This window comes from Brassica napus, chromosome A10 (assembly GCF_020379485.1).
Source record: "Brassica napus cultivar Da-Ae chromosome A10, Da-Ae, whole genome shotgun sequence".
Taxonomy (NCBI): Eukaryota; Viridiplantae; Streptophyta; class Magnoliopsida; order Brassicales; family Brassicaceae; genus Brassica; species Brassica napus.
This window is the reverse complement of record NC_063443.1, coordinates 12850166-12874679: the sequence shown is the minus strand read 5'-3', so window position 1 is coordinate 12874679 and position 24514 is coordinate 12850166. Positions and strand designations below refer to the sequence as shown.

General features: G+C 31.9%; 4 protein-coding genes across 5 annotated transcripts; 3 read left to right on the top strand and 1 right to left on the bottom strand.

Moving 5' to 3' along the window:
• LOC106371629 (probable glucuronoxylan glucuronosyltransferase F8H) lies at positions 1-2406 on the top strand. Its single transcript, XM_013811707.3, has 3 exons — positions 1-1040; positions 1155-1405; positions 1519-2406. The coding sequence occupies exons 1-3, from the start codon at positions 354-356 to the stop codon at positions 1982-1984; spliced, it is 1404 nt and encodes a 467-aa protein (XP_013667161.2). The 5' UTR covers positions 1-353; the 3' UTR covers positions 1985-2406.
• A 1265-nt stretch (positions 2407-3671) lies between these two features.
• On the top strand, positions 3672-12496 carry LOC106371625 (vacuolar protein sorting-associated protein 24 homolog 1). Of its 2 annotated transcripts, none has more exons than XM_048743041.1 (6): positions 3672-3895; positions 4083-4159; positions 4228-4330; positions 4420-4541; positions 12085-12279; positions 12398-12496. In XM_048743041.1, exons 1-6 carry the CDS (start codon positions 3784-3786, stop codon positions 12479-12481), a joined length of 693 nt encoding a protein of 230 aa, XP_048598998.1. In that variant the 5' UTR covers positions 3672-3783; the 3' UTR covers positions 12482-12496. The 2 variants fall into 2 exon arrangements, with proteins under 2 accessions (XP_048598998.1, XP_013667160.1); XM_013811706.3 differs by lacking the exons at positions 12085-12279; positions 12398-12496 and adding exons at positions 4645-4839; positions 4963-5212 and having other exon boundaries at positions 3673-3895.
• LOC106369732 (serine carboxypeptidase-like 47) lies at positions 5332-8931 on the top strand. Its single transcript, XM_048743042.1, has 10 exons — positions 5332-6245; positions 6884-6926; positions 7041-7209; positions 7288-7407; positions 7483-7626; positions 7745-7895; positions 7997-8085; positions 8170-8428; positions 8543-8666; positions 8762-8931. The coding sequence occupies exons 1-9, from the start codon at positions 6140-6142 to the stop codon at positions 8557-8559; spliced, it is 1098 nt and encodes a 365-aa protein (XP_048598999.1). The 5' UTR covers positions 5332-6139; the 3' UTR covers positions 8560-8666; positions 8762-8931.
• Positions 12497-20476: 7980 nt separating the features above from the next.
• LOC125579216 lies at positions 20477-23528 on the bottom strand. Its single transcript, XM_048743039.1, has one exon. It carries the CDS (start codon positions 21725-21727, stop codon positions 20633-20635), a length of 1095 nt encoding a protein of 364 aa, XP_048598996.1. The 5' UTR covers positions 21728-23528; the 3' UTR covers positions 20477-20632.
• Positions 23529-24514: the final 986 nt, after the last annotated feature.

Below are 24514 nucleotides of genomic sequence, written 5' to 3'. Positions count from 1 at the left end.
GAACCCGAGACCATTGCCGAGCTCCATTCTGCTCCATTGCATCTAGAGCCATGTGACCTCTTTCTCTCTCTTTTTATCTCTCTTGTCTGAAAATTTGTTTTTTTTTTTAATTTTCTTAATGACCCCATTGGATTCGAACCAAACCCATGACACGAGAGAATGATGAGAACCAGATCACACCAATCTTGATCCAAATGAAATAGAAAAACAATTCATTCTTGAGAAACACCAACGACCCTTTCTCTACATCTCTCCCAATCTCCAACCCTTGATTTCTACTTCTCAATCATTATCATCACCAACAAAGAGAAAGCTTGGTTTCATCTTTGCTTGCTCCTCTTAACAATCAAGCAATGTCGCTCGACATTAAGAGACCTAGCATCAACAAGACCAAGAAGAAGACTGGTTTCATCGTCAAAATGCAACTAAACAACAACAACAACAACAGAGGTGGACACAACAAAACAAACCTCTTCTTCATCTTCTTCAGAAACTATTACAGATGGGTCATCTGGTTGTTCCTCTCTCTGTATTTCTTCACATCTTACTTCGCCGGAGACCAATCCTCCCCGTCCACCACCACCACCACAAGCCTCCTCTCTAACCACCAAACGTCCTCCTCCCTCCCATCTCGCGCTCTCATAGAATCTTCCGCCATTCTCAAACCAGGCGGTCCATTCAGCGGCATGAAGATATACGTTTACGATCTACCGGCGAGATTCAACGTCGACTGGGTAACAGCCTCAGACCGGTGCGCCAGTCACCTATTCGCGGCGGAGGTAGCCATTCACCGTGCCCTTCTCTCTGACTCCTCCGTCCGTACGTCGGACCCGGAAGAAGCAGACTTCTTCTTCGTCCCTGTCTACGTCTCCTGCAACTTCTCAACAGCCAACGGCTTCCCTTCTCTAAGCCACGCTCGCTCCCTCATCAGCTCCGCCGTCGATTTCCTCTCCGACAGTTACCCCTTTTGGAACAGAACTCGAGGCTTCGACCACGTCTTCGTCGCTTCTCATGACTTCGGCGCATGCTTCCACGCCATGGTAAATTAAACTAAACTCCTCAAAATTTGATAATTTTCGAATAAAGTTTTGATTTTTATTTTTTCAATCAAAAAAAGTTTTTGTTTTTATAATTTTGATTTTTATTTTGCGAAGGAGGATATGGCGATTGAGGAAGGGATTCCAGAATTTATGAAAAATTCGATAATTTTACAAACGTTTGGAGTTAATTACAAGCATCCATGTCAAGAAGCGGAGCACGTGGTGATCCCGCCGTATATTCCGCCGGAGAGCGTGCAGAGAGCAATAGACAGAGCTCCGGCGAACGGACGGCGAGACATTTGGGCGTTTTTCCGGGGGAAGATGGAAGTCAACCCTAAGAATATAAGCGGACGCTTTTACAGCAAGTGCGTGCGTTTGGTTAATTTATTTGATTTTATTTTATTTTTCGTGTTCATGTTGACTTTGAAAAATTTGTGTGTTTGGTTAATTTACTAAAATGCCACTTCCCGGCGTGCAGGGGAGTGAGAACGGCGATTTTGAAGAAATACGGCGGGAGAAGACGGTTTTATCTAAACCGGCACCGGTTTGCTGGATACCGATCAGAGATCGTGCGATCGGTGTTTTGTCTCTGTCCTCTCGGGTGGGCCCCATGGAGTCCTAGGCTAGTGGAATCCGCCGTGCTGGGATGCGTGCCCGTTGTTATCGCGGATGGGATAAAGCTACCGTTCTCGGAGACGGTGCGGTGGTCGGAGATCTCTCTCACGGTGGCTGAGAAAGACGTGAAGAATCTGCGTAAGATACTAGAGCGCGTGGCGGCGACTAATTTGTCTGTGATACAGCGAAACTTACGTGAGCCGGCGTTCAAGCGGGCCCTCTTGTACAATGTGCCGATGATGGAAGGTGATGCCACGTGGCATATTCTCGAGGCGTTGCGGAGAAAGCTCGATCGATCATACCGGAGGTCAAGTGTTTTGAGCCAATGAGTAGTTGCCACGTAGGATCATGTGTCTAAATGGATGCCAGGCTGGAATTTTTGGACTGTTGTCGATATTGTGAAACCGGATGTCTCGTGTGGGGTCCATAACGTGAGGAGATTAACCTGGGCACGTGAGATGTCTGCTGAGATGGCTATCAATGAGTGGAGTAACATGTGACTCAGGGAAGTAAAGTGTAAAGTATGCTGACGTGTAATTCTTTGGTTGAGTAGTCATATAATTCTTTGAATATAATAAAAGGACTTGTAGATCGAAATGCATGCAGGGTTAAATCAAATCTCTATTAGTATCAGTTTAAAATCCAATCATTGTAAACAACTTTATCAGTTTTAACACGAATGTAGTTTAAACTCGTAAAATTAACTTTTGATTTTTATTGTTCTTTGATATAGGATACTTTTTTACATTAATTCGATGAAATGACCCAATCATTCGACTAAAGTGCGATTCTTCAATGAGTTGTCAATCTAGAAATATGCCGAACGCACCTCACAAATCACAATCTTATTCGCAGTTAGTGTTTTGACAGTCTCAGAAACTCTAACACCTTTTAAATTTATTTTCGCTCAACCTAAATCTATTCTATAAATGCAAATCCAACATAGAAACAATCTGATCGAAACTCAACTCAACCCAAGCCAAAACATAAGCACTCGGATCTAAGATCTAGTTGACCGTGCTTAAAATTGTTGAAAGTAAGATTAATTATGTTTATGAAGTTGTGGAAAGTAATTAATAAAGAAGGGTGGAGTTGTATAGGGAAAGACGAAAGACAGAGAAATGTGAGCAAGAGACAGCTAGTGTGTCAGAAGATGCATATAACCCAATAAATGTAATATGTTGAAATATAATAATACCCCAGTTTGTTTTGCAGCCCCACCTTACTTTATTATCATACGTCTTGTAGATATCGTCACTAAACAGTACTACTACATTTGATAATTGAGCCTATCATATGGACGGATATGAATGAATGTTTTAGAGCTGGAGAGGCTATATAACCAAAAACATATACGACAACATATTGTTCTTACAATAATCTTGTGTTTTGTTTTGGTCTTTCTACGTTTGTATTACTGTCGTCCTTTCTTCTCTCGCAGTTGTGCTGCTGCTTAAACCGCAACAAAAAGAATGATCATCCTTTACATTAATGTTTTGATTAGAAGGAAAGTGACATAGTAATATAGTATGGTCACTGGTCAAGTACCATTCTCTTGCTCTATCGATGGGTTAGTGAAATAGAGAGGTAGTAGACCTATATGCAGTACTCCCTCTTTTTAATATAAATACTTTTAGATATACTCTGTTTCACAATATACATTATTAGAAGTTCAGTACAAAAAAAGTTAATTAGCTACACAATATTCAATTAAAAAAGTAAAAATCAAAATTTTAAGTTAATTTATGATTGGTCATTCTCTCTTTTCAATTAAAGGTTAAAGATACAAATAATAATTTTTTTTGAAAAATTGTGTGTTTTAGCTAAAACTGTTGTTTATAAATTAGATAAACAAAGTTCATATCAAAGGGCCTCCATAATTTTATTTGACTAAAAGGCCCTACATTTTTTGTTTATTCTTAGGCTCTATATTATGTTGGGCCGAATCCGACCATACTACACAAGGCCTAGACATTTCTGTTGTGTAATAGAGGGCTGTAAGATCCCCTGTTAAGGCATATAATCTATAGGATCTAAATAATTTTAGTTTTAAAATACTTTGGACAAAACATAATTTACAAAATATTCTTTGAAAAACCGAAAACAGAGAAGCGAAGGTACAAAAAGGATGGAGAGAGTGATGAAGATCATAAAACCAAAGCCTGATCCGAAGCAACTCTTGCGTGATTGGCAACGTAAGCTCCGTCAGGAGTGCCGTAACATCGAACGCCAAATCCGAGGTTCTATTTTCATCCCCTCACGTTGGTGAATTTAGGATTTTTCTGGATTCAGGATAAAGTTTTGAACTTTGATGATTCTAGCTGAAATTAGATTGATGGGTTTGGTTAATTGCATCCAAAATTGCGAGAAATTGATCTGAATCGTCTTGGGTTGAGTTCTAGAAATTTATGATCCTTGGGTTTTTAGATATACAGAAGGAAGAGAGAAATGTTCAGAAAGCTATTAAAGAGGCTGCAAAGCGGAATGATATGGTCTCAGCCAAGGTAGAACAAAAAGTCTTAGCCTTTGTAAGCTTAGCTCTTTTCAAATTGTGTTCCTGATGATGTTTCAGGCGCTTGCTAAGGAGATTGTGAGTTCGAGAAGAACGGTTAACCGGTTATATGAAAACAAGGCCCAGATGAATTCCATATCAATGCACCTTGGGGAGAGTGTTGGTATTATAAAAAGCTTTAGTTTTCTTAATACTGTGTTTGCAATGTGATTGTGTTATCACTTATTCCTTTTACTTTCGTTGGATCTTCAGCTGTTGCTAGAACAGTTGGGCATCTGTCCAAGAGTGCGGAGGTTATGAAGCTAGTCAATAACCTCATGAAAGCACCACAAATGGCTGCAACTATGCAGGAGTTTAGCAAAGAGATGACTAAGGTACATTTATTGCTTTTTTATACCTGAACTTGTTAGAAATTTCTGAGTTGTGGTATCGTTGTACGTAATCAGTAATGAATCTTTTGTTTGCTTTGATATGCAGGCCGGAGTTATTGAGGAGTTTGTGAATGATGCCATTGACAATGCACTGGATTCAGAGGATATGGAAGAAGAGATCGACGAAGAGGTTGATCAAGTATTGACAGCTATTGCTGGAGAAACCGCTGCGGAGCTTCCAGAAGCTGTCAGGAAGGAAAGGATAAAGGTGCCTGCGCAGAAGGCGAGCACTTCCCGCGAGGTAAAACTTATCCACCAAAATTCATTGCGAGAGAAAGAAAAACAGTTTGGTACTTGGAGATTAGATTCTTAAAGAAGAAGTTACAATTTGTTTTGTTTTGTTTTGTTTTGTTTTGTTTTGCAGGAAGAGGCAGTTGCAGAAGGTGATGATGATGAGGAAGAACTAGAGGAAATTCGAGCTCGGCTCGCTAAAGTTAGATCCTAACTGATGATTCAATTGACTCTTTACACTATTTTTTATTGATCCGATCAACTCTTAATGTTGGTGACAACACAAGGAGATAACTGTGTATTGTATAATATAATTGAACTACCGTATACAATGTAATCATAAGCTGTCTTTTGTTAACTAAGTTTTGTTTCTTTTCATAGTATTTCATCCCAAACTCTTCTTGATCTTATACTATGGTTCATCGGATTTTCGGTTTAAGTTTCCAATAAAACAACTTAAAAGAATCTGAATGCTAATACTCAACTCCATAACCAACCTCAAATTCATCCTCGTGTTTTCAAAGAACCATCTAATGAGCTTGGTTTGTGAATTGTGATCATGATGATATCACCTGCATGATCTAAAGGTGACTGAATCCATAATAGAATTTGAGATGGTTATAGTCATTTATGTAGGATCATATATTCTTGTATATTAATATAGACTGACACTAAGCAAGAGACACCTACCTATACATTTAGCTAATGTATTCCATTTACATAGTCAAACAAAGAATAACATGAAAAATATCACCACGTTTACGATTGGGATACACATTCCACGTCTTTGCTTATTATATATATCAAACAGAAAAAGAAAAAAATAGTTAGGTTTTAAAGAATCAGAACTTATGAGAGTTTGGTTTCATAGGACATGTAATAATTCCAAACTCTCTAGACATCATATATCTCTAAATTAATTCTTGTTTATTCCTAAGCGTTTGCATATCTCAATAATGCCGAAAGCAACTTGTAGTGACAATCAACATGCAAAGTCCACCTCATGTAATGTTACAATATCGAAACGAAAGCAACTCATAGTGACAATCAACATGCATAACCCACCTCATGTAATGTTAGACAGTATTTGTTAAAGACACAAAAATTAATTATGATCATAAATGAGGAATGACCAAACCAGTAACATGTTTGGTCGTAAGACACATGTTTTGTTTGGAAACCCATATTACGTACCGAGAATGTCTTTTCATATGGAATATTAATATTTTGAGAAGTATCCATCTTTGTGTGTTTGAATTGAGTCTTTAAATACCGGTTAAAATTCACAAGAGAAATCTTACCAACAAAACATGAAATCCAAGATATTCTCTCTTCCTTTCCTCCTCTTTGTTTTTAGTTTCTCCCACTTCCTACACGGTTACGTTTCTAGTGATCCTTACCTTGAAGAATTGGGTCATCATGCTCAGTACCGTGCGAAGGTTTTCGGAGGCCCGAGGCGAGTTCAAAAATATATTTTACATGATATATTTTTAATAATATATATATATATATATATATAACACTCAAAAATTTTGAATTATTACATAAACGTTTTCTAAATTTTCTTCACCAAAATTTTATAAAATAAAATTTTAAATCATGAACAAAAAATATAAATTTATAATATAAATACAAAGATATAAATTTTTGATTGAAATGTTGGTAGCTGTCAAAAATGTAAATCTTAGCATTTAAATTAACTATAATGAACTATATATTGAAAATATTATATTTTCTTTATCAAATTCTCATAAATATATAAAATAAATCTAACTCATAGCATATAAAAGAAAAGACTAATGTGATCAAATATTTACAGTTTTTTAGAAGTAGAATCTTTATAGTTTTATTTAAAATATAGCAAAAATGATTACAAACCTAGTTACTTTAAAGAGAAGTCCAATTTAAATTCAAATAAATAAAAATCTAACTAATAGAATATGTTAATTACCATGTAAAAGTATTTTTTTTTGTAATTTGGGATTCTAAAATTTCTACAAAATTTGGGGGCCCTAGGCGAATGCCTTTTTCAAAAGCCTCTAAGCACGGCTCTGATCATGCTGGCTACTACAGCTTGCCAAACGCCAAATCATCCAGGTAAACTCTTAAACCAATTAAAATTAGTTTGGTTTTAGTAGCTCGTATACACATTGAACCATTAAAAACCGTACCTGATTTCTCTGGTAATGTTGCTGATTCTGCTATTCACAGGTTGTTCTATTTCTTCTTTGAGTCACGGAACAACATAACGGATCCAGTTGTGATCTGGCTGTCGGGTGGACCGGGTTGTAGTAGCAGCTTCGGTCTGTTGGCTGAGAATGGTCCGTTCACTCTAAATGAGGATCTCTCACTCTCTCGGAACGAGTATAGTTGGAACCAGGTTCGAATAATTAAAAAGATTATTTGTCGCTCAAGAAACATTATTTCCGACCATTCAACTTACTTTTGTTTTCAACAGGTCTCCAATATAATTTACGTTGACCAACCCGTTGGGACAGGTTTCAGTAGCGTATCAGACACTGACGTTCTCCGGCATGACGAAACTGGTGTGAGCAACGACCTCTACAACTTCCTTCAGGTTCGGTTCTTGTTTTCTTCTAAAACATTTGAACTATAATGATTTTGAGTTCGTTTTGTTTTGAACTTGGGGTAGGTGTTTTTCAAGGAGCATCCGCAACTCGTGAGGAACGATTTCTATATCACGGGCGAATCTTATGCAGGCCATTACATTCCAGCTTTGGCTTCTCGCATTCACACTGGAAATAAGAACAATGAAGGGATTCCAATAAAACTTAAGGTAAGTCTATATGAATTAGTGAATACTCTGTTCTTTATTCGTTGTAAAGCTGTTTATCTTTTTTTTCCCCTTCCAATATTAACTAGAAATTTCTTGTGTTAATCTTGGTGAAAATAAGGGTATTGCGATTGGTAACGGCTTAACCAACCCCGAGATCCAGTATGGTGCATATGGGGATTATGCACTGGAAATGAAGTTAATCTCCCAGTCTGATCATGAAAGTCTCAACCAAGTCTACGTTAACTGTCAAGGCTCCATAAGAGAATGCAGTAATTTAGATATAACGCTCTTTTCTTTTGAATTTTGTCGGATTTGGTTCTTACTAAAATGCTTTGTTTTTTTTAAAGAGTCATATTTTTGTGAATTTCAGATATTGATGGTGGTTTAGCGTGTGCTTCTGCTTACCACGTCTGCTTCCAAATCCTTGACTATATCAAATCCGAAAACAAAGACATGAATATAAGCATCGGAATCCGAAACTGACCGTGTTTTGTCGCTTACAATAGTTTCTTTGTTTACAATCATTTCTCTGCTTTTTTGAAGCCCTATGATGCGAGGAAGAAATGTGGGGAGCTGATGTGTGATGTCAATTCCAATCTGGAGAAATTCTTGAACCAAGAGAATGTAAGGAAAGCGTTAGGAGTTGGAGATAACGTTTTTGTATCGTGCAATGCTACAGTTTATGTTGCGATGATAGAGGATTGGATGATTAATCTCGAGGTTAAGATCCCAACTCTTATCGAAGATGGAATCAGCCTTCTAGTTTATGCCGGAGAATATGATTTGGTTTGTAATTGGCTTGGTAAGATTTGATCTATATTTTCACAATGTTTATGTTCTTGTTAGCTTTATTCTAGTCTTAAACATTTGTGAGGGTTTGTGTTTTATTTTCTTTGTTTTTAATTGGAAACTCCAGGTGGGTTGAGCAGATGAATTGGTCAGGCCAGAAGGAATTTGGAGCAGCCAAGACAGTGCCGTTCATGGTAGATGGTAAAGAAGCCGGTGTAATGAAGAATCACGGTCCTCTCATTTTTCTTAAGGTAATCCGAACAAACTGATGAACATATATAACCTAATTTTAATTGTAAAGTGCGGTTGACGAGAAACTTTATTGGTAAATTCAATTTTGTAACAGGTTCATGATACACATGGTTCCGATGGATCAGCCAAAGGCTTCTCTACAAATGCTTCGGACTTGGATGCAAGGAAAGCTCGCTAATCAAACTGGTGCGATAGTTCGTCACTGATTCTAATGTCCAAGCTGAATATATTGTTAAAATAAAATAAAACGTGTCTTCTTAGTTATCACTCTCTTACAAGTTGTCCAAGCCCTATCGCTGAGATGGATTAGCAATATATGATAAGTATGTTTGAGTTAAAAAACAAATGGTGTCATTTTCTTTAAACAAGAAAGTATTTTCAATAACCAAAATATTTCGTTTCCAGTTTCCATAGTATATTTTATTTTTAATGGGTTAATATTCATTCAATTGTTAAGAATTGGAAGTAGGCGAAAATATAGCATTTGGATCGAAAGTAAATTTAGTTAAAAGAACATCTCCATAGGAATCTTGTCCCAAGCATTCTTCTTACTGTTCCAACGGTAAAACCCATCGTCTTTGGCAACGACGACACAGACATCTTTACACACGACCGGCTCTCGGTATGAGCTGTTCAATACGTACCATGGCTGAGAACGCAAGCCCCGTGATTCGCGGTAAAACGTACCTACGCAATTCATCTCCTGCGACACTCTGAATCCCGCCGGTTTATCATTTTGTCCAGCAGTGGGTGTGATATCATTAGTCGCACTTGGTTCGCTAGTAGGTGTAATCTCTATCATCAAGAGTTGACCCAAAGGTACGGGTTTATACATCGTTGGAGCTGAGCCTTTACACGTGACGAAGACGGGAACATTAGCACTTTTCTGCATCTGGTTGGATACGATAAGAGTGGCGGCACGTGCAGGTCCGGAGCTAGCAAAGATCAACAGGGTCATGATCGATACCATTATAAGAGTGTCCATGTATTTTGATTTTGTGGAAAAGGTGCGTTATGTAGTGGAAGTATACAAAATCTTTATGTTTGGTGAACTACTAGAAGTCTATGAATCATTATATATATATGGTCTCGCTTCGGTTTCTCAAATCTGGAGCATTGACAACATGTAGTACGTTTTAAATTGAAGGGTGATTAATAAATAATACTACTCTTTCCGTTTCATTATAAGTGTTGTTTTGGTTTGTGCACGTGGATTAAGAAAACAATTAATTTTGTACATTTCCTATACAAAAACACCATTACCTATACACCTAACCATATTTCAACCAATAGAAATAATTGATGCATAAAATTAATAAATTTTGCATTTGAAAATTAAAAACGACACTTATTTTGTAACGAATTTTTTTTGTCTAAAACGACAATCAATATGAAACATATGGAGTAATTGAATACAATTACCATTAGAATTAATTATAGACACTCTCTTGGTCTGTTATAGCTTTTTGTGAATGTTGCAATTAGAGAGATAATTTTTAATATCTTTTTTTTTCTCCAAAAAAAATCAAAATCTGACTTGTGTCTTAAGAATACAAACTAGATTTTGATTCGCGCTTGAGAAGCGCGGGTATTTTTTGTTGTCTGTTTGATAAAATTTGAATTACTTTATAAATTTTTATTAGGAATAAATGATTTTTAAAATTTCTCTATTATAATGTTTAAATTTTAAATAGTATTTTCATATCCAATCTAGACATATAGTCTGTTGTGAACAGCCACAAATCAATCAAGAAGATAGTAGAGAACAAAAGAGGTATTGTGTGAATGAATAATCTTACAAACCCTTAGACTCATATTTATAGCAGACTCAAAACCCGATTTCCTTTATCCTTTAGGAATACATACTTATCTAGAAAAAATAAAATTTTCAAATCGTCCGACCCACGAGTGCTGGGCTTTTACTGGTGCACAGAGATTTAAGACACACAGATGCAACATAGTCAAACCATGGACATTGAGACCATACCAGGAGCCACAGTTGGAAGCAAGCAGAGGTTCTACAGGCTCTACATGTGTTTCCAAGCACAAAAGAAAGCATGGAAGAAGACTTGTAGGCCTGTTATTGGCTTAGATGGAGCCTCTTTGAAATGGGACATCAAGGGACAGTTGTTGGCTGCGGTTGGAAGAGATGGAGACAATAGGAGCTGTAGTGGAGATAGAGAATGATACAAACTGAGATTGGTTTGTGAAGAGTTTGGCCTTGGATTTGGGATTGGAAGATGGAAACGGCTTTGTTATAATGTCTGACAAACAAAAGGTAAATACCTTGCTTTCATGATACTCAATGAATGTTTGATTCTTGTTTCTGATTTTTTTTTTCTGATCTTGTAGGGATTAGTGAAGGCAGTTCATACCCTCCTTCCAGAAGCTGAGCATAGACAGTGTTGTCGCCATATATACGGGAACTGGAGGAAAGGTGGAAAAGATCTAAGGTTACAGAGGTTCTTCTGGTTCATTGCAAGGAGCTATACTCCTGGTATGTTCAACTAGAGCATGGACGAGCTTAAGAACTATGATCCTGGCGCACATGCATCTCTGATAAAGACAAAGCCAGAGACTTGGTCTAGAGCTTTCTTCAAAATAGGCTCCTACTGCAATGATAATCTGAACAACTTGTGTGAGTCCTTCAACAAGACCATCAGGGAGCCTAGGAAGAAGCCTCTGCTAGACACGTTAGAGGAGATAAGGCGCCAATGTATGACTAGGAACTACAATAGGTCTAAGATGGCTAAGGACAGGAAGACTAGGTTCACCCAGAAGACACATAAAGAGTTAGACATGGTTGAGAAGAAGTCAAAAGAGTGTAGTCTGCGTTGGGCAGTTGGGCCAGAAGCTGAGGTGGAGGATAAAGACCAGTCATATGTGGTGAATTTGGAGAATGAGACTTGTGCATGTCGAAGCTGGCAAATGAATGATATTCAATGCATCCATGCCGCTAAGGTCATCTTTGGTGTGGGAAGAAAACTTTCTGAATTTGTTGCTCCTTGCTACACAATCTCTAAGTGGCGTGAAACCTACAGTTTTGGGATCAGACCTGTAAATGGGATGATAGAGTGGCCTCGGACCAATAGATTAGGTGTGATTCCACCACCTAATCAAAATAGCCAGCCTGGTAGGCCTAAAAACCATGATCGAAAAAAGGAACCAATGAGACAGTGTCTACTACCAAGCTGAGCCGTGCGAATAGGATAATGACATGCTCTAATTGCAAAGAAGAAGGGCATTACAAGAATATATGTCGGAAGGCTTTTGTTCAGAGCCCACCTAAAAAACCAAGAGGCAGACCAAGGAAATATCAGGTTAGGGTCTTGGTTAGGGTCTTAGTTTTTTAGCTATGGGTAATGTGTCTGATGACATGTAATCAGTAATGAATCTTTTGTTTGCTTTGATATGCAGGCGGGAGTTATTGAGGAGTTTGTGAATGATGCCATTGACAATGCACTAGATTCAGAGGACATGGAAGATGAGATCGACGAAGAGGTTGATCAAGTATTGACAGCTATTGCTGGAGAAACCGCTGCTGAGCTTCCAGAAGCTGTCAGGAAGGAAAGGATAAAGGTGCCTGCGCAGAAGGCGAGCACTTCCCGCGAGGTAAGCTCATCCAACAAAATGCATTTCGAGAGACAGAAAAACAGTTTGATACTTTCGAACCATAACACCTTGGAGATTAGATTCTTAAAGGCGTTGCAATTTTTGTTTTGTTTTGCAGGAAGAGGCAATTGCAGAAGGTGATGATGATGAGGAGGAAGAACTAGAGGAAATTCGAGCTCGGCTTGCAAAAGTTAGATCCTAACTGATGATTCCAATGACTATTTACAGTCCATTTTTTTATTGATTCGATCAACTCTTAATGTTTGAGGACAACACAAAGAGATGGCAGTGTACTGTATAATATTATTGAACTACCGTATACAATGTAATCTTAAGCTGTCTTTTGTTAACTAAGTTTCGTTTCTTTTCATTGGATTTCATCCAAAACTCTCCTTAATCTTATACTATATAAAGTTCATTGATTGAAACCCGGGGTTCTTGGACTTTCAGTTGAGTTTTCAATTAAACACCTTAAAAGAATCTGAATGCTAATACTCAACTCCGAACCAGCCTCTAATTCATCCTCGTGCTTTCAAAGAACCATCTAATAAGCTTGGTTAATGATCCTGATGATCATCGGGGGATTGATCTAAAGATTGCTGACTGCATAATATAAAGTAAGATTTGTAAATTCAGTATTGTAAGTAAATTCAGATGTAATAAAAACTCTACAGATTAATATTCGATAAACTAATAAACACTTTATAAACAATACTCGATAAATTATAAGCACGATAAACTAATAAATATTTTTGGTCCCAAATTAAGCTAATACAAAATATGAAAATAATTTGATAAAATAAAATTGAAAACTCTTAATTTAATATATAATTTCATTAAATTATAAATTATAATAATTGTTATATTATATAATTCATATAAATTTTATATAAACTTAAACAAAACATTATATTGTTTGTTTTTCTTTCAAAATAAAATTTATTTATAATCTTGTTTACATTTCAATATTTTGATGTTATTTTTTTGAAAGACATATAAACACGTATTTATTTTTAGGACATGAAATATTTTGATACCTAAAGTTTATCAAAATATTAAAAAATGAGATAAAATCCAAATCTACAAAATTTAGTTAATAATAAATAGCGAAAAAGAAATTTTTACTTTTTTTTTTATTTTGAAAGAAACTTTTTATTAAATATAAATCTAAAAAGAAAAATTTGGTTAAATTAATAACTCTATAATTTTATAGATGATCATAATCCTAACTTTATTAATTTATAAAAAAAATTATTGTATGAAGGATCATAACACTTGTATATTAATCTAGACCTACACTAAACAACAGACACCCAAAGTATTCCATTTACATAGTCAAACAATGAATAACAAGAAAAATACCACCATGTTTAAAATTGGGATCTCTTTGTTTATACATAAAGCAACAAAATTTAAGTATTTAAGCATCAAAACTTGCGAGAGTTTATACTTTGTAATGGTTTCGTAGGACATGTAATAATTCAAATTCTTTAGATATCATATACACACAAAACTTTCCTTCGCTTATGCGTATCATAGTGTCAAAGCAACTCATAGTGACAATCAACATACATAGTCCACCTTATGTAATATCAAAGTAACTAGTCTCTAGTAGCACAGCCAAGGCAGCAATGTGTTTCATTCCCTTGCGTAGTAACAATCAACACGCATACCACCTCATGTAATGTTAGAAAATATACAGAATTGTCAAGGCAAATTTTAATTAGGATCATACAAGAGAAATGACCAAAGTAGTAGTATGTTCGGTCGTAAGATACATGTCTTGTCTAGGAAACCCATATTATTGAGAGTGTCTTTTTATATAGAATATTATTACTCCAAGAAATATCCATCTTAATTTTGTGTGTGTGGATTGTCTTTAAATACCCTCTTCAAATGCACAAGAGAAAACTTACAAACAAATGACTAAATCCAAGACATTCTCTCTCCTTATCCTCTTGGTTGTTTTCTTTGTCTCTCAATTCATACACGGAAACATTTCCAGTGATATCTTGAAGAATTGGATCATCATTCTGGTTACTACAGTTTGCCAAATACGAAATCAGTCAAGTAAACTATAAATCAGTTCAAATTAGTTTAGTTTCAGTCATTATTTATTATATTGATATTGTAGCTTGTATATACATTGAAGATTGAAACTGTGATGCGTCGACTAATTTGTTATTCTAGCTTTTTAAATTTCAAAAACATTGATATTAGTAGAACATAATCAATATAATTATATTAGTTATTTCCTAACTTCATGATAAGTTTTTAACCATTCAATGATATTTTTTTTCTACAACAACTCTATGAATATATTACAACTATTAAAGTTTGAAATATTAACAAAAACACAATCTGACAACATACAGAGAAAAACAAAAGTAAAGTTTGAGCAAAATATAAGAAATAAAAAATCAGTCTTTGTTTCAACAATATTTAATTTAATAAACCGTTATATATATATATATATATTTAAATACATGTTTTGTAATTTTTAATGGTTTAATCAACTTGATGATCTAATATGGTGCGCATGGGGATTATGTACAAAATGATGTTGATCTCAAATTCCGATCTAAAGCAATAATATTACATTGACGGTCAAAGTTTTATAAGAAATCAGTAACTTAAAAAATACTTTATGTGTGGAAGTTCTATAACGTGAGGAAGAAATGTGTAGAACAGTTGTGTTATGACCATACCAATGTGGAAGCATTAGGAATTGGAGATAGTGAATTTGTATCGTGCAACAATGAAGTTTATAAAGCAATGATGGATGACTGGATGATTAATCTCGAGGTTAAGCTCCCAACTCTTATCAAAGATGGAACCAACCTTCTAGTTTATGCTAGAGAATATGATTTCCTTTGTAATTGGATTGGTAAGGTTTGATCTTAATTTTCACAATATGTCTTTGTTTTGTTAGCTTGATTCAAGTTTAAACATTTTCTGAGGGTTGGAGTTCTTTTTTAGTTGGAATCGAAATGTTTGTTTGAACATTCTAAGGATTTTCAGTTTTACTGACTTATTAGATGTTTGTCCGTGACTTCACAAATGTAAATATTTTATTATACTTTTGTAAAAGTAATATATTTTTTAATTTTTAGGAGTATGTATAATTTTACTGATATATTTTACAAACCTAGTTTATATAAATATCCAAGCATTTTATTATTTTTGAAAAGGATAAATACAATTAATTATAATATTTTATGAGTTTTATTGATAACTATATTAAAACTAGTCATATATATATATATGTTTATTTTTAAAAAATTAAAATTTTTTTTATTTGTTATATAATATTGAGGCTTTGATTTTTAAACTAACCGAGGTCAAAAATTGATATCCTTATAAGTAATTTAATTGATGTAAATAATACAAAAATAAATATTATTTATAGTTTATTCAGTTTGCATCATTATATTGCTTCTTTACATATGTATATACAAAAAATATTTCAATATAAATTATACGCTAGAAAGGTTAAATGTCCCATAAAAAATATTCCTAAAGGATGTTGCATTTTGTATCATTATCGGTGATTTAGATAAAGTTTTTATTTCTATTATAATATATGTTTAAATAAAATTAAAATTAATTATGAAAATTCAACCTCTTCGTTTAATATTATGAAAGTCTTAAAACAATTATTTTCACGTAAATATAATTGGTAATTCCATGAATTTTATAATATTGAATGATACTACACATGAAACATTCTAAAGGTAATATTACAACTATTCATATTACAAACACATTACTTTTAGTTATTGTTTTCGTTATTGTTTTAAAGATAATATTGAATGATACTTTTCGTTGTTGGAAAATATAATGCTAATTTGTTTTTTTCATATAGGAATGTGTTAAATGTTGTAAACTCACCAACATCTATCAGTTGACCAATTAAATATGAAAGTAATAAAAAATCATTTATTGTGAAATATTTAAATAGTTGGAATCAATTGTATCATATTGTATTTTATAAAAACAAATTAAATCTATACCGAATCTGTATATAGGAAAATAATTCTCAACACAATATTATCTAAATAAATTGGTCATTAATTGCCATGTGTTAATTTAAATTTTATATTAGAGTTGGTAAATTAATAAAGAGAAGAATTTGATAATTTAGGGGAAAATATTTGTTTTTTGTTTGAATTTTAGACTTTATAAAAGAAAGAGTAGAATGATTTTAGTTTATATGTGACTTTTAATTTTATTGTAAGATGTTTTTAGTCAAGTTTACAAAAAAGAAAGTAAATTTTTTTAGTCGGAAGATAACAAAAAATAATAATTATATTATTTTCTGATTTTAAAATTTTTACACTCTATTACATTAAAGATGTTAAGTTACTTTTTTGCAGTTAGTATACCCTACAAGAGTTTATAAATAGTCTGATAACAATAATGTAAGTTTAGTTAGTATATTTTTCTTACCTAATAAGTTGTTTTATAAACCCTTAAAAATGATATAGTATTTTCTTATAACTAATTTTTAAAATTTTATAAACATTAGAAACTCTTTACAAATATTTATAACTCTTGTAAACGTTACATAAATATCAAGTTATTATGTTATGTGTAATACATGTTTATGCGATTCATAAATTCTTATAACAAACATTTATATGATTATAAATTTTATAAATATTTATAAAAATTTATAATTATCTATAAATCTTGTAAAACTATTTTTCAAGCCTTTATAAATGATTTTATAAATCCTTATAAATGAATCTATATTTTTTTATAAATGAAACTATAAATTCTTATAAGAGAATTTATTATAGATACTTATAAATAAATTTTAAAAATAATATTATAAAATCGATAAATGATTCTATAAATTATTTTATTAAGCATGTTCAGTCTGGATTGCGGTTTAGTTTTGGTTTGATTTTCTCAGTTTGTTTTTAGAATTTTAGCATATAAAAAATTAGTTACCATATTGGAACTATATCTAATTTGGTTTGTTTCGGTTTATATACTATCGTTTTTTGTTTATTCGGTTTTATACCACAAACCATAATTATATCTATCTCTTATAACAAGTTTTAGTTTACATGACTAGAAATCACATTTATTAAAACATATTTTTTAATCTAACTTTTAAATATAATATTTTATCTTTTGCTCAACTATTAAAATAAAAATAAGAAAATTATAATATCATAATATTATTAGATAAATTCAAGTTAGCACAAATATTTCCAATAAAAATAAAAATAAAAATATTTTTTTTTTATTTTGATTGAATGAAAAAATAAAATAACCTTTTTAACTTAAAACAAAATAACAAGTTGTTAAAAACAATGTTTTAATTATGAATATCATATTCATAAAATAATTTATATATATTATTAATTTTATCAGAAAATTTACGTATAATTATACTAATATATTTTAATTATTCAATTTCTTCAGTTGGATCGTTATATACCAAACCATATCCATGCACTGTGGATTTTTAAAAATTACATCCTTTCGGTTTATTTGGTATTACTAAATCCAAACCATTTTCTATATTTCGGTTGGTTTGATTTTATTTGAACACCCCTATAAATTACGTTATAGTTTTTCAAAATGTTAATAACCATTTCAAGTTTTATAAAAAAACATAAAACTGTTATGTTGCTTACTATAAATTGTTTAAAAAATATTTATATAGCTTATAAACAAATGATTGGTAAAAATGAACTAATAAAAATTAATATACCATCAGCCTGCTCTTAAACTTCGACACACAATAGATAAGCAAATCAGAAATAGAATCTGAACAATTCAAACCATGGGACGAAAAGGTTTCGAGAAAGCGAGGCTGTATGGTTTGCTTGTCAAGCAAGCTGATATTCTCTGCACATGTAATTTTTACTAGGTGGACCGTCCGCACGCATGTGCGGGCATTAACATTAATATTAAATTGATAATTACATATTTATTATGTTACATGTATATAGATAATATGAAAGATTCAATGTTATATATTGATATTTATACTATGTTCATATAAACAAAAAAAATACATTAGAACGTTTAGAAAACGATCACATCTAACACTAATCTTAAAACATCAGAAAAATATAATTGAGAAAAAACAAATATTTCACGCATAACCACGATAAAAAATCAGCCATGAAATATAAAAGAGAGATTTGAATTACCTGAGATTTATTATCATTGGTTTCATTGTAATAGCAGAGATGATTTACGGTTTCCTTCTCTAAGCCTTGAGACAGAAAAGAATTAATTCTAACAAAAATATTTAAAGATGTAAACAATCAACAAAAGATAACAAATTATATAATTGCAAAGAAGATATCTCGTCAGTTGATTGCAACTGGTTTTTGATAAAACAAATCACACTATAAGGATTTAAATAATAGATAATAAGGAAATAATAAAGAATTTTAACGTTAAAACCCCTCAACTAAGTTTGTTTTGGGTAAAAACCCTCAAACTAAGTATTTAACGAAAAACTCCCTAAACTAACTTTATTTAATGAATTAAAGTCTAACAGGTCATAATTACTATTAATACCAGTAAATCTTTAGTTTATGAGTTTCTACACTAAGTAAACATAGTTGATAAATTTTACCATTAAAAATGTAAAAAATTCAAAATATTGTAATAGGAAGATAAAGTTTCAAAATACATTTTATAAATTAATGTATAAGCTTGTATAAATGACTTAGAACCTCTGATAATAATTTAAAATGTCTGACTTTTATAAATGTATTTATAATTTTATAAATGATTTATAAAGCATGCATTGAATTATTAGACATTAATATTTATTATGATACTTTATATACAAATATAATTCTTTCTATACGAATATAAAATCATTATATCAATTCAAATAAACACTTTTGTTATTATTTTACGTAATTTATAAATATATAAAAAATTGATCGTATTATTACTCTTTCATAGTTTCAACAATTAGTTACCATAAATAATTATTTCTAATATTATGTAGATTATTTAGAAAGTGGTAATTGAATTATCCTTTTCTTTTAGATATAATTATAATAAATAAAATTAAAAATCATCGGTCAATCAAATGATAACAATTTGAAGAGTTCATTTATGATCAACACGTAATAAAAAATCACTTATGTGACTTCTCAATCAATATATAGTAGGATTTATTTTTTATAAATAATTTATAACACTATATAAATAATTTTAAAATTCTGATAAATTTATTCTGTAAACAACGATAAATAATTTAAAAATCATATTAATAAACATGTTTGGATTTTGTAATATTTAAAATAGTTATTATATAATTATATTCGAATACAATTCATCAAGTAGAGTATAAAATTATTATAATTATCTCATATAAAAATTTGTTCATTATATTTTATAGTTTATAAATATTAAAAGTAATAAATATAATATTATTAATCTTTTTATAATTTTGAGAATTAATTGCCATAAATTATTATTTGTAATATTCTTTAAATTATATGGCAAGTGATGTTAAATGTTTTTAGACTTACCTTAAATTTTTAAATCTAATTTAAATAAATAAAAATTAAAAACAATCGACCAATCCAATTATAACAATTTTTTTGAAATTTCATCTATGAACGACACGTCACTAGACCTCAATAAATTGACTTCTCTTTTAATATATAGAGAGATTATTAGTCTAGCTCTGTTTTTTTCTGAGTTAACGAAGCATCCATTGTAAAAATATTTTGGATTGAATAAATTTAACATTCGTTCAAAAAATTTTATATATATATATATATATATATATATATATATATATATCTTTATTTTTGGTGAACTATAGATGTTTATGAATCACTATATATCTAAACCTTATCATTAAACCCCAAAAAATGTTACATGGGTAGTTATTGATTAGATTAAACTAATTTTAAAACTGCAATATAATTCTTGCGAAATTATATAATGGTTACACTGTTGGATAGTTATTGATTTAAATTAAACTAATTTTAAAACTACAATATAATTCTTGCGAAATATGAAATTTATTGATTTTTTTTACAAGATTCACTAAGAAAAAGACATTCCAGCCTAGCCCATTAAAGAGTTGGGTTACAAAGAGCAAACTTAGCAATAGAATCCGCTAAACAATTTAATCTTTTTGAAATGAAGGAAATTCGGGAGTAAACTAACAAAATATAACTGAACCATAGTCTACAGATAACGCAAAACATTTATAATAATTCAATTATTTTTTTCACTAATGCGGAGATTTAATCCCAGTGATTAAATCACTCATCAACAAGGATGATGAAATTCCAACAACAACAACAAAAGATACATATATATTATGATAAAACTCCAAACAGAAAACATATCAATCAACAACATCATAAGTAGGTTCTTCCTTAACAACCAGCTGTTGTTGGGAAGCCTCAATGCCACTTGCAATGTTATTATTGCTTCCGCTTTCTTCTACAACTCTTTCTTCGGGTTGGATCATTTGAGATTCGTCATGCATCGTTTGGTCTATCTTACGAAATCTTCTTTTGTTCCTCGCGCTGTATCTCTTTGCTTTTTCTTCGACCGTCTCATTCTTGTAGTGAACAGAAGATATATGCGCTGCAAACTTTTGTGAAGTATCAAACACGTCTTTGCATTTGGGACATGTATATGGACCGTACTTTTCATACGGTAGGCTATGTGTCCGACCATCGTATACACCATTATCCTCAAAATCAAAACCGTCAAAAATTTCTTCAAATTTTCGACGTTTAATCACTGGTCGACGATGAGGAACATGTTGATCATGGTGGTGATTTGGTGAAAAAGAAAACTGGTCTACATTCCTAGGATAAATGGTATTGAGAGGTGTAGGATTTAAAATGTTTCTCTCATTGTCAACAAAAGTTTGAGGGTGGGTTCTCTGATTGTCAACAAAAGTTTGAGGGTAAAAGGAAGGATATGAAATGTTGGGATTCATAGCACGTTCGTATTCATTTTGGGCAGTGATCAAACTACGGGTAGGAACTATAACAGAGTACCTTCTTGTGATAGTTTGGGTGATGGAGACTTGAGAAACTTGTGGGTTATGGTTAATAGGAAAGTAATCAACGACATCAGAGACCATGTTGGTTCTCATCTGATAAGCCGCATGTGAATTATTGAAACCAAAAGAAGATGAATCTCGATAACAGTTAGAAGCATGAGAGGAAGAGAACAAACCATGATGGTTTGTGATGACAGAAGTAGTGAACATTGACCGAAACATTTTAGTCTCGGGATCCCCAAAGCTGGAGTTCATTTGGGTGGGAACAGAATCGTGAAGATTCATAGTATTGTCACCATAAGAGTTTAAACCATTTGGGATTGAATACATTTTGTAAGTTGATCTCAGAGCTTGGTTAACCTTTTTATTGTTGTGTATCTTTTTATATTGGTACGAATGAAGGAAACAAATTTGGAAATTCATAATAATTTAACAATAAAGGAAACAGATCTATTTTAAATTTATTATTTATGAAATATATTAGATACTCTGAATGTATGTAATCTCAGTTGTTGAATTTTAGCTATTAACAGAAATAAACTTCTATCAGTATGGTAATGTATATAGATAAAATAAAAATGAAATTTCTTTTTATTTATATATGTTAATGTTGTGACAATCCTCTTGTGCGGTCCTCATGACCAATTGATACGTGTATTATTGACTATCCTTGTTACTGTTCGCGTTTTTTCCGTGTACGTTGTTCCCGTCTTTATCCTCCTTTTGTGGGTTTAATGTCATTTATATAACTCAACTCCAAAATTCTATTTTACTGTGATTTTTTGTGCTCAAACAACAACTTGTTAACAAGGTGAATGGGATTACAACCACAATAAACTTTAACCCAACATATTAACGACACGATCTGATACTATCTAAGAACACTAAGTTAAATCCTACGCAATCCGAGCTGAGACGTTTCTTAAACCCTAAATTCGACCACATAACTGAGACCACAAATTACACAAATAGACTCTGATTCGACTCCGAGATTCAATCAAGTACAAACTGTTAATCACCACATATTACCTTGAAGAACATGGATTAACAGTAACACCGAGGTGCTTTTGGATTTGAACCAAGACTATCGGTAATCAAACACACGGTTCCTAGTCAACAAAGAGCCGAAAATACTCCACAACTCGAAGTATTCCAACTTTTAAAACCTCCTAAATTCGACCTCAATGATACAATAACTTCTACTAACTCAAAAACACAAGACAAACCACTATTACAATCCTAACCGAGCTAATGGTCCCTAAGGATTGGCATGAACCATCCTCAATCCAATACAAACCATCTTCAGTCCAACCAAAAAATTGCGAAATACAACACTCAAATTTTATGTAACACTATTCACCATACTCAAATTTTATTGTGATATAATTACATAATGATTATTTCTATTTTAATTATTAAATAATTCAAAAGTTACAATTTAATATTATAATAGTATTGGAATAGTTTTAGTATGAAGTTTGGTGTTGTAGTTGAAAAAAAGTTATTAGTGTTGAAACTACACTTAAATAGTGTGGTTTTAACACTAAATTAATGTTATGGGTTACTGGGTTAATGCTGTAAACACTAATCATTTTGCATACAATGATTAATCGTTAGATTAATATAGTTCAGACATGCGTAACTGTATTTTTTGTTGTTGTAAAATGCATGATAGAGCTTGAAATTCAAAACGAGGAAAAAGTTATATATTGCCATAAACCAATCTAATTGATCTTTTGGAATCGTGACTAGGACTGGTACAGAAATTCCTTTCATAAAGAACGAGTAAATATGACATTACGTATTTAAGAAGAAAAAACGATACTCTTAACTCATATGTAGTACAAAAACTTGAGATCCTAGAGTCTTTAGCTGAAATACTACTTCACAAAGAGATGTGTAGGTCAAACCTAGAAAAATCGTAAAAATCTCCGTGAATTAAAGATAAACCACTATGTCGATAACTTTTTAATAGTTTTATTTTTTCCAATCAAAAGAATTTGATGTTATACTAAAATATTTGCATAATTATTAGTTGAACTATAAGATTATATCTTTTCCTATGTTAAACGTCATTTATAAATATTGTTTTTGCAAAAAGGTCTAATTACCGCTAAAGCACATTTAGTAGTATTGTATTTTTATTACTGTGAAAATTACTAGATGAATTTGAAATATATATTGTAATATGCCTTATATTTTAATACACCTGTTTAGTTTTTTTTTTTGAAAGTTTGCCTTTAGAAAATGATATGCTGAAAACTATTTTTTTTTTGTCAAGTTGAAAAATCCAGTAATTTGTCCACTTTAGTTTGCCAACCGTTGAGGAAAAACCCGAGCTAATACAATGAGAGTCAAACGAGAAAAAGACTCTTGTCTTTTTGGTATTCATCATCCAATCATAGTTTGACTCAAACTAATTTAAATTAATTCTTTTTCAACCAATATAGATCGATCACTGTTTATCCACAAATATATATAATACATATTAATATTTCATAATGCCTTTTTAGATTATCTTCATATATTTTATTGCTTCTGTACAACGCATCTCAGAAAATAATAATTCATGCATGCAAATATATTATGAACAAACCAGATGATATCATAATTGTCTGTCTAGGAGGTGACGCATGAGAATTATTCAGTGATACGAAAAGTTTGTTGTGAAAACCAGCGAAACAATAATTGTCTCTCTTTTTTAACATCAAATAAGTAAGTATAATTTCCATATATTATATTAAAGTAAGTATAATTATTAGCCCTTTGTCAAAAAAAAAAGGGTATAATTATTAATTTCATATATTATATTTTCTACATATGCATTGAACACTACCACTAAACGCCAGTCAGCATCTCCGATCATATACACTCGCGAGATCTTCTGTTCTTTCTGGTCGAATTAATCCACGTTAATTAATGCAACTGTAGAAAACCCACGTCTTTTTTTTTTTGTAAACAAAATTCAGTGAAAATTAATAATTATGATGCACATCTACTAAAATATTTCAAATTTGAAAAAGTTTTAATTAGAAACTAAAACATTCTAAATGATGAAAAGCCTAATGAAACATGGTTCTTTTTTTTTTTTGTAACTTGGCATTCATGAAACGAATAGTTAAATGTATGTTCCTTAAATGTATGTTCATTCATGAAACGTGGTTCTTGACTTCAAAAGTGGATTTGTGTAGAACACCATCATATGAGGTT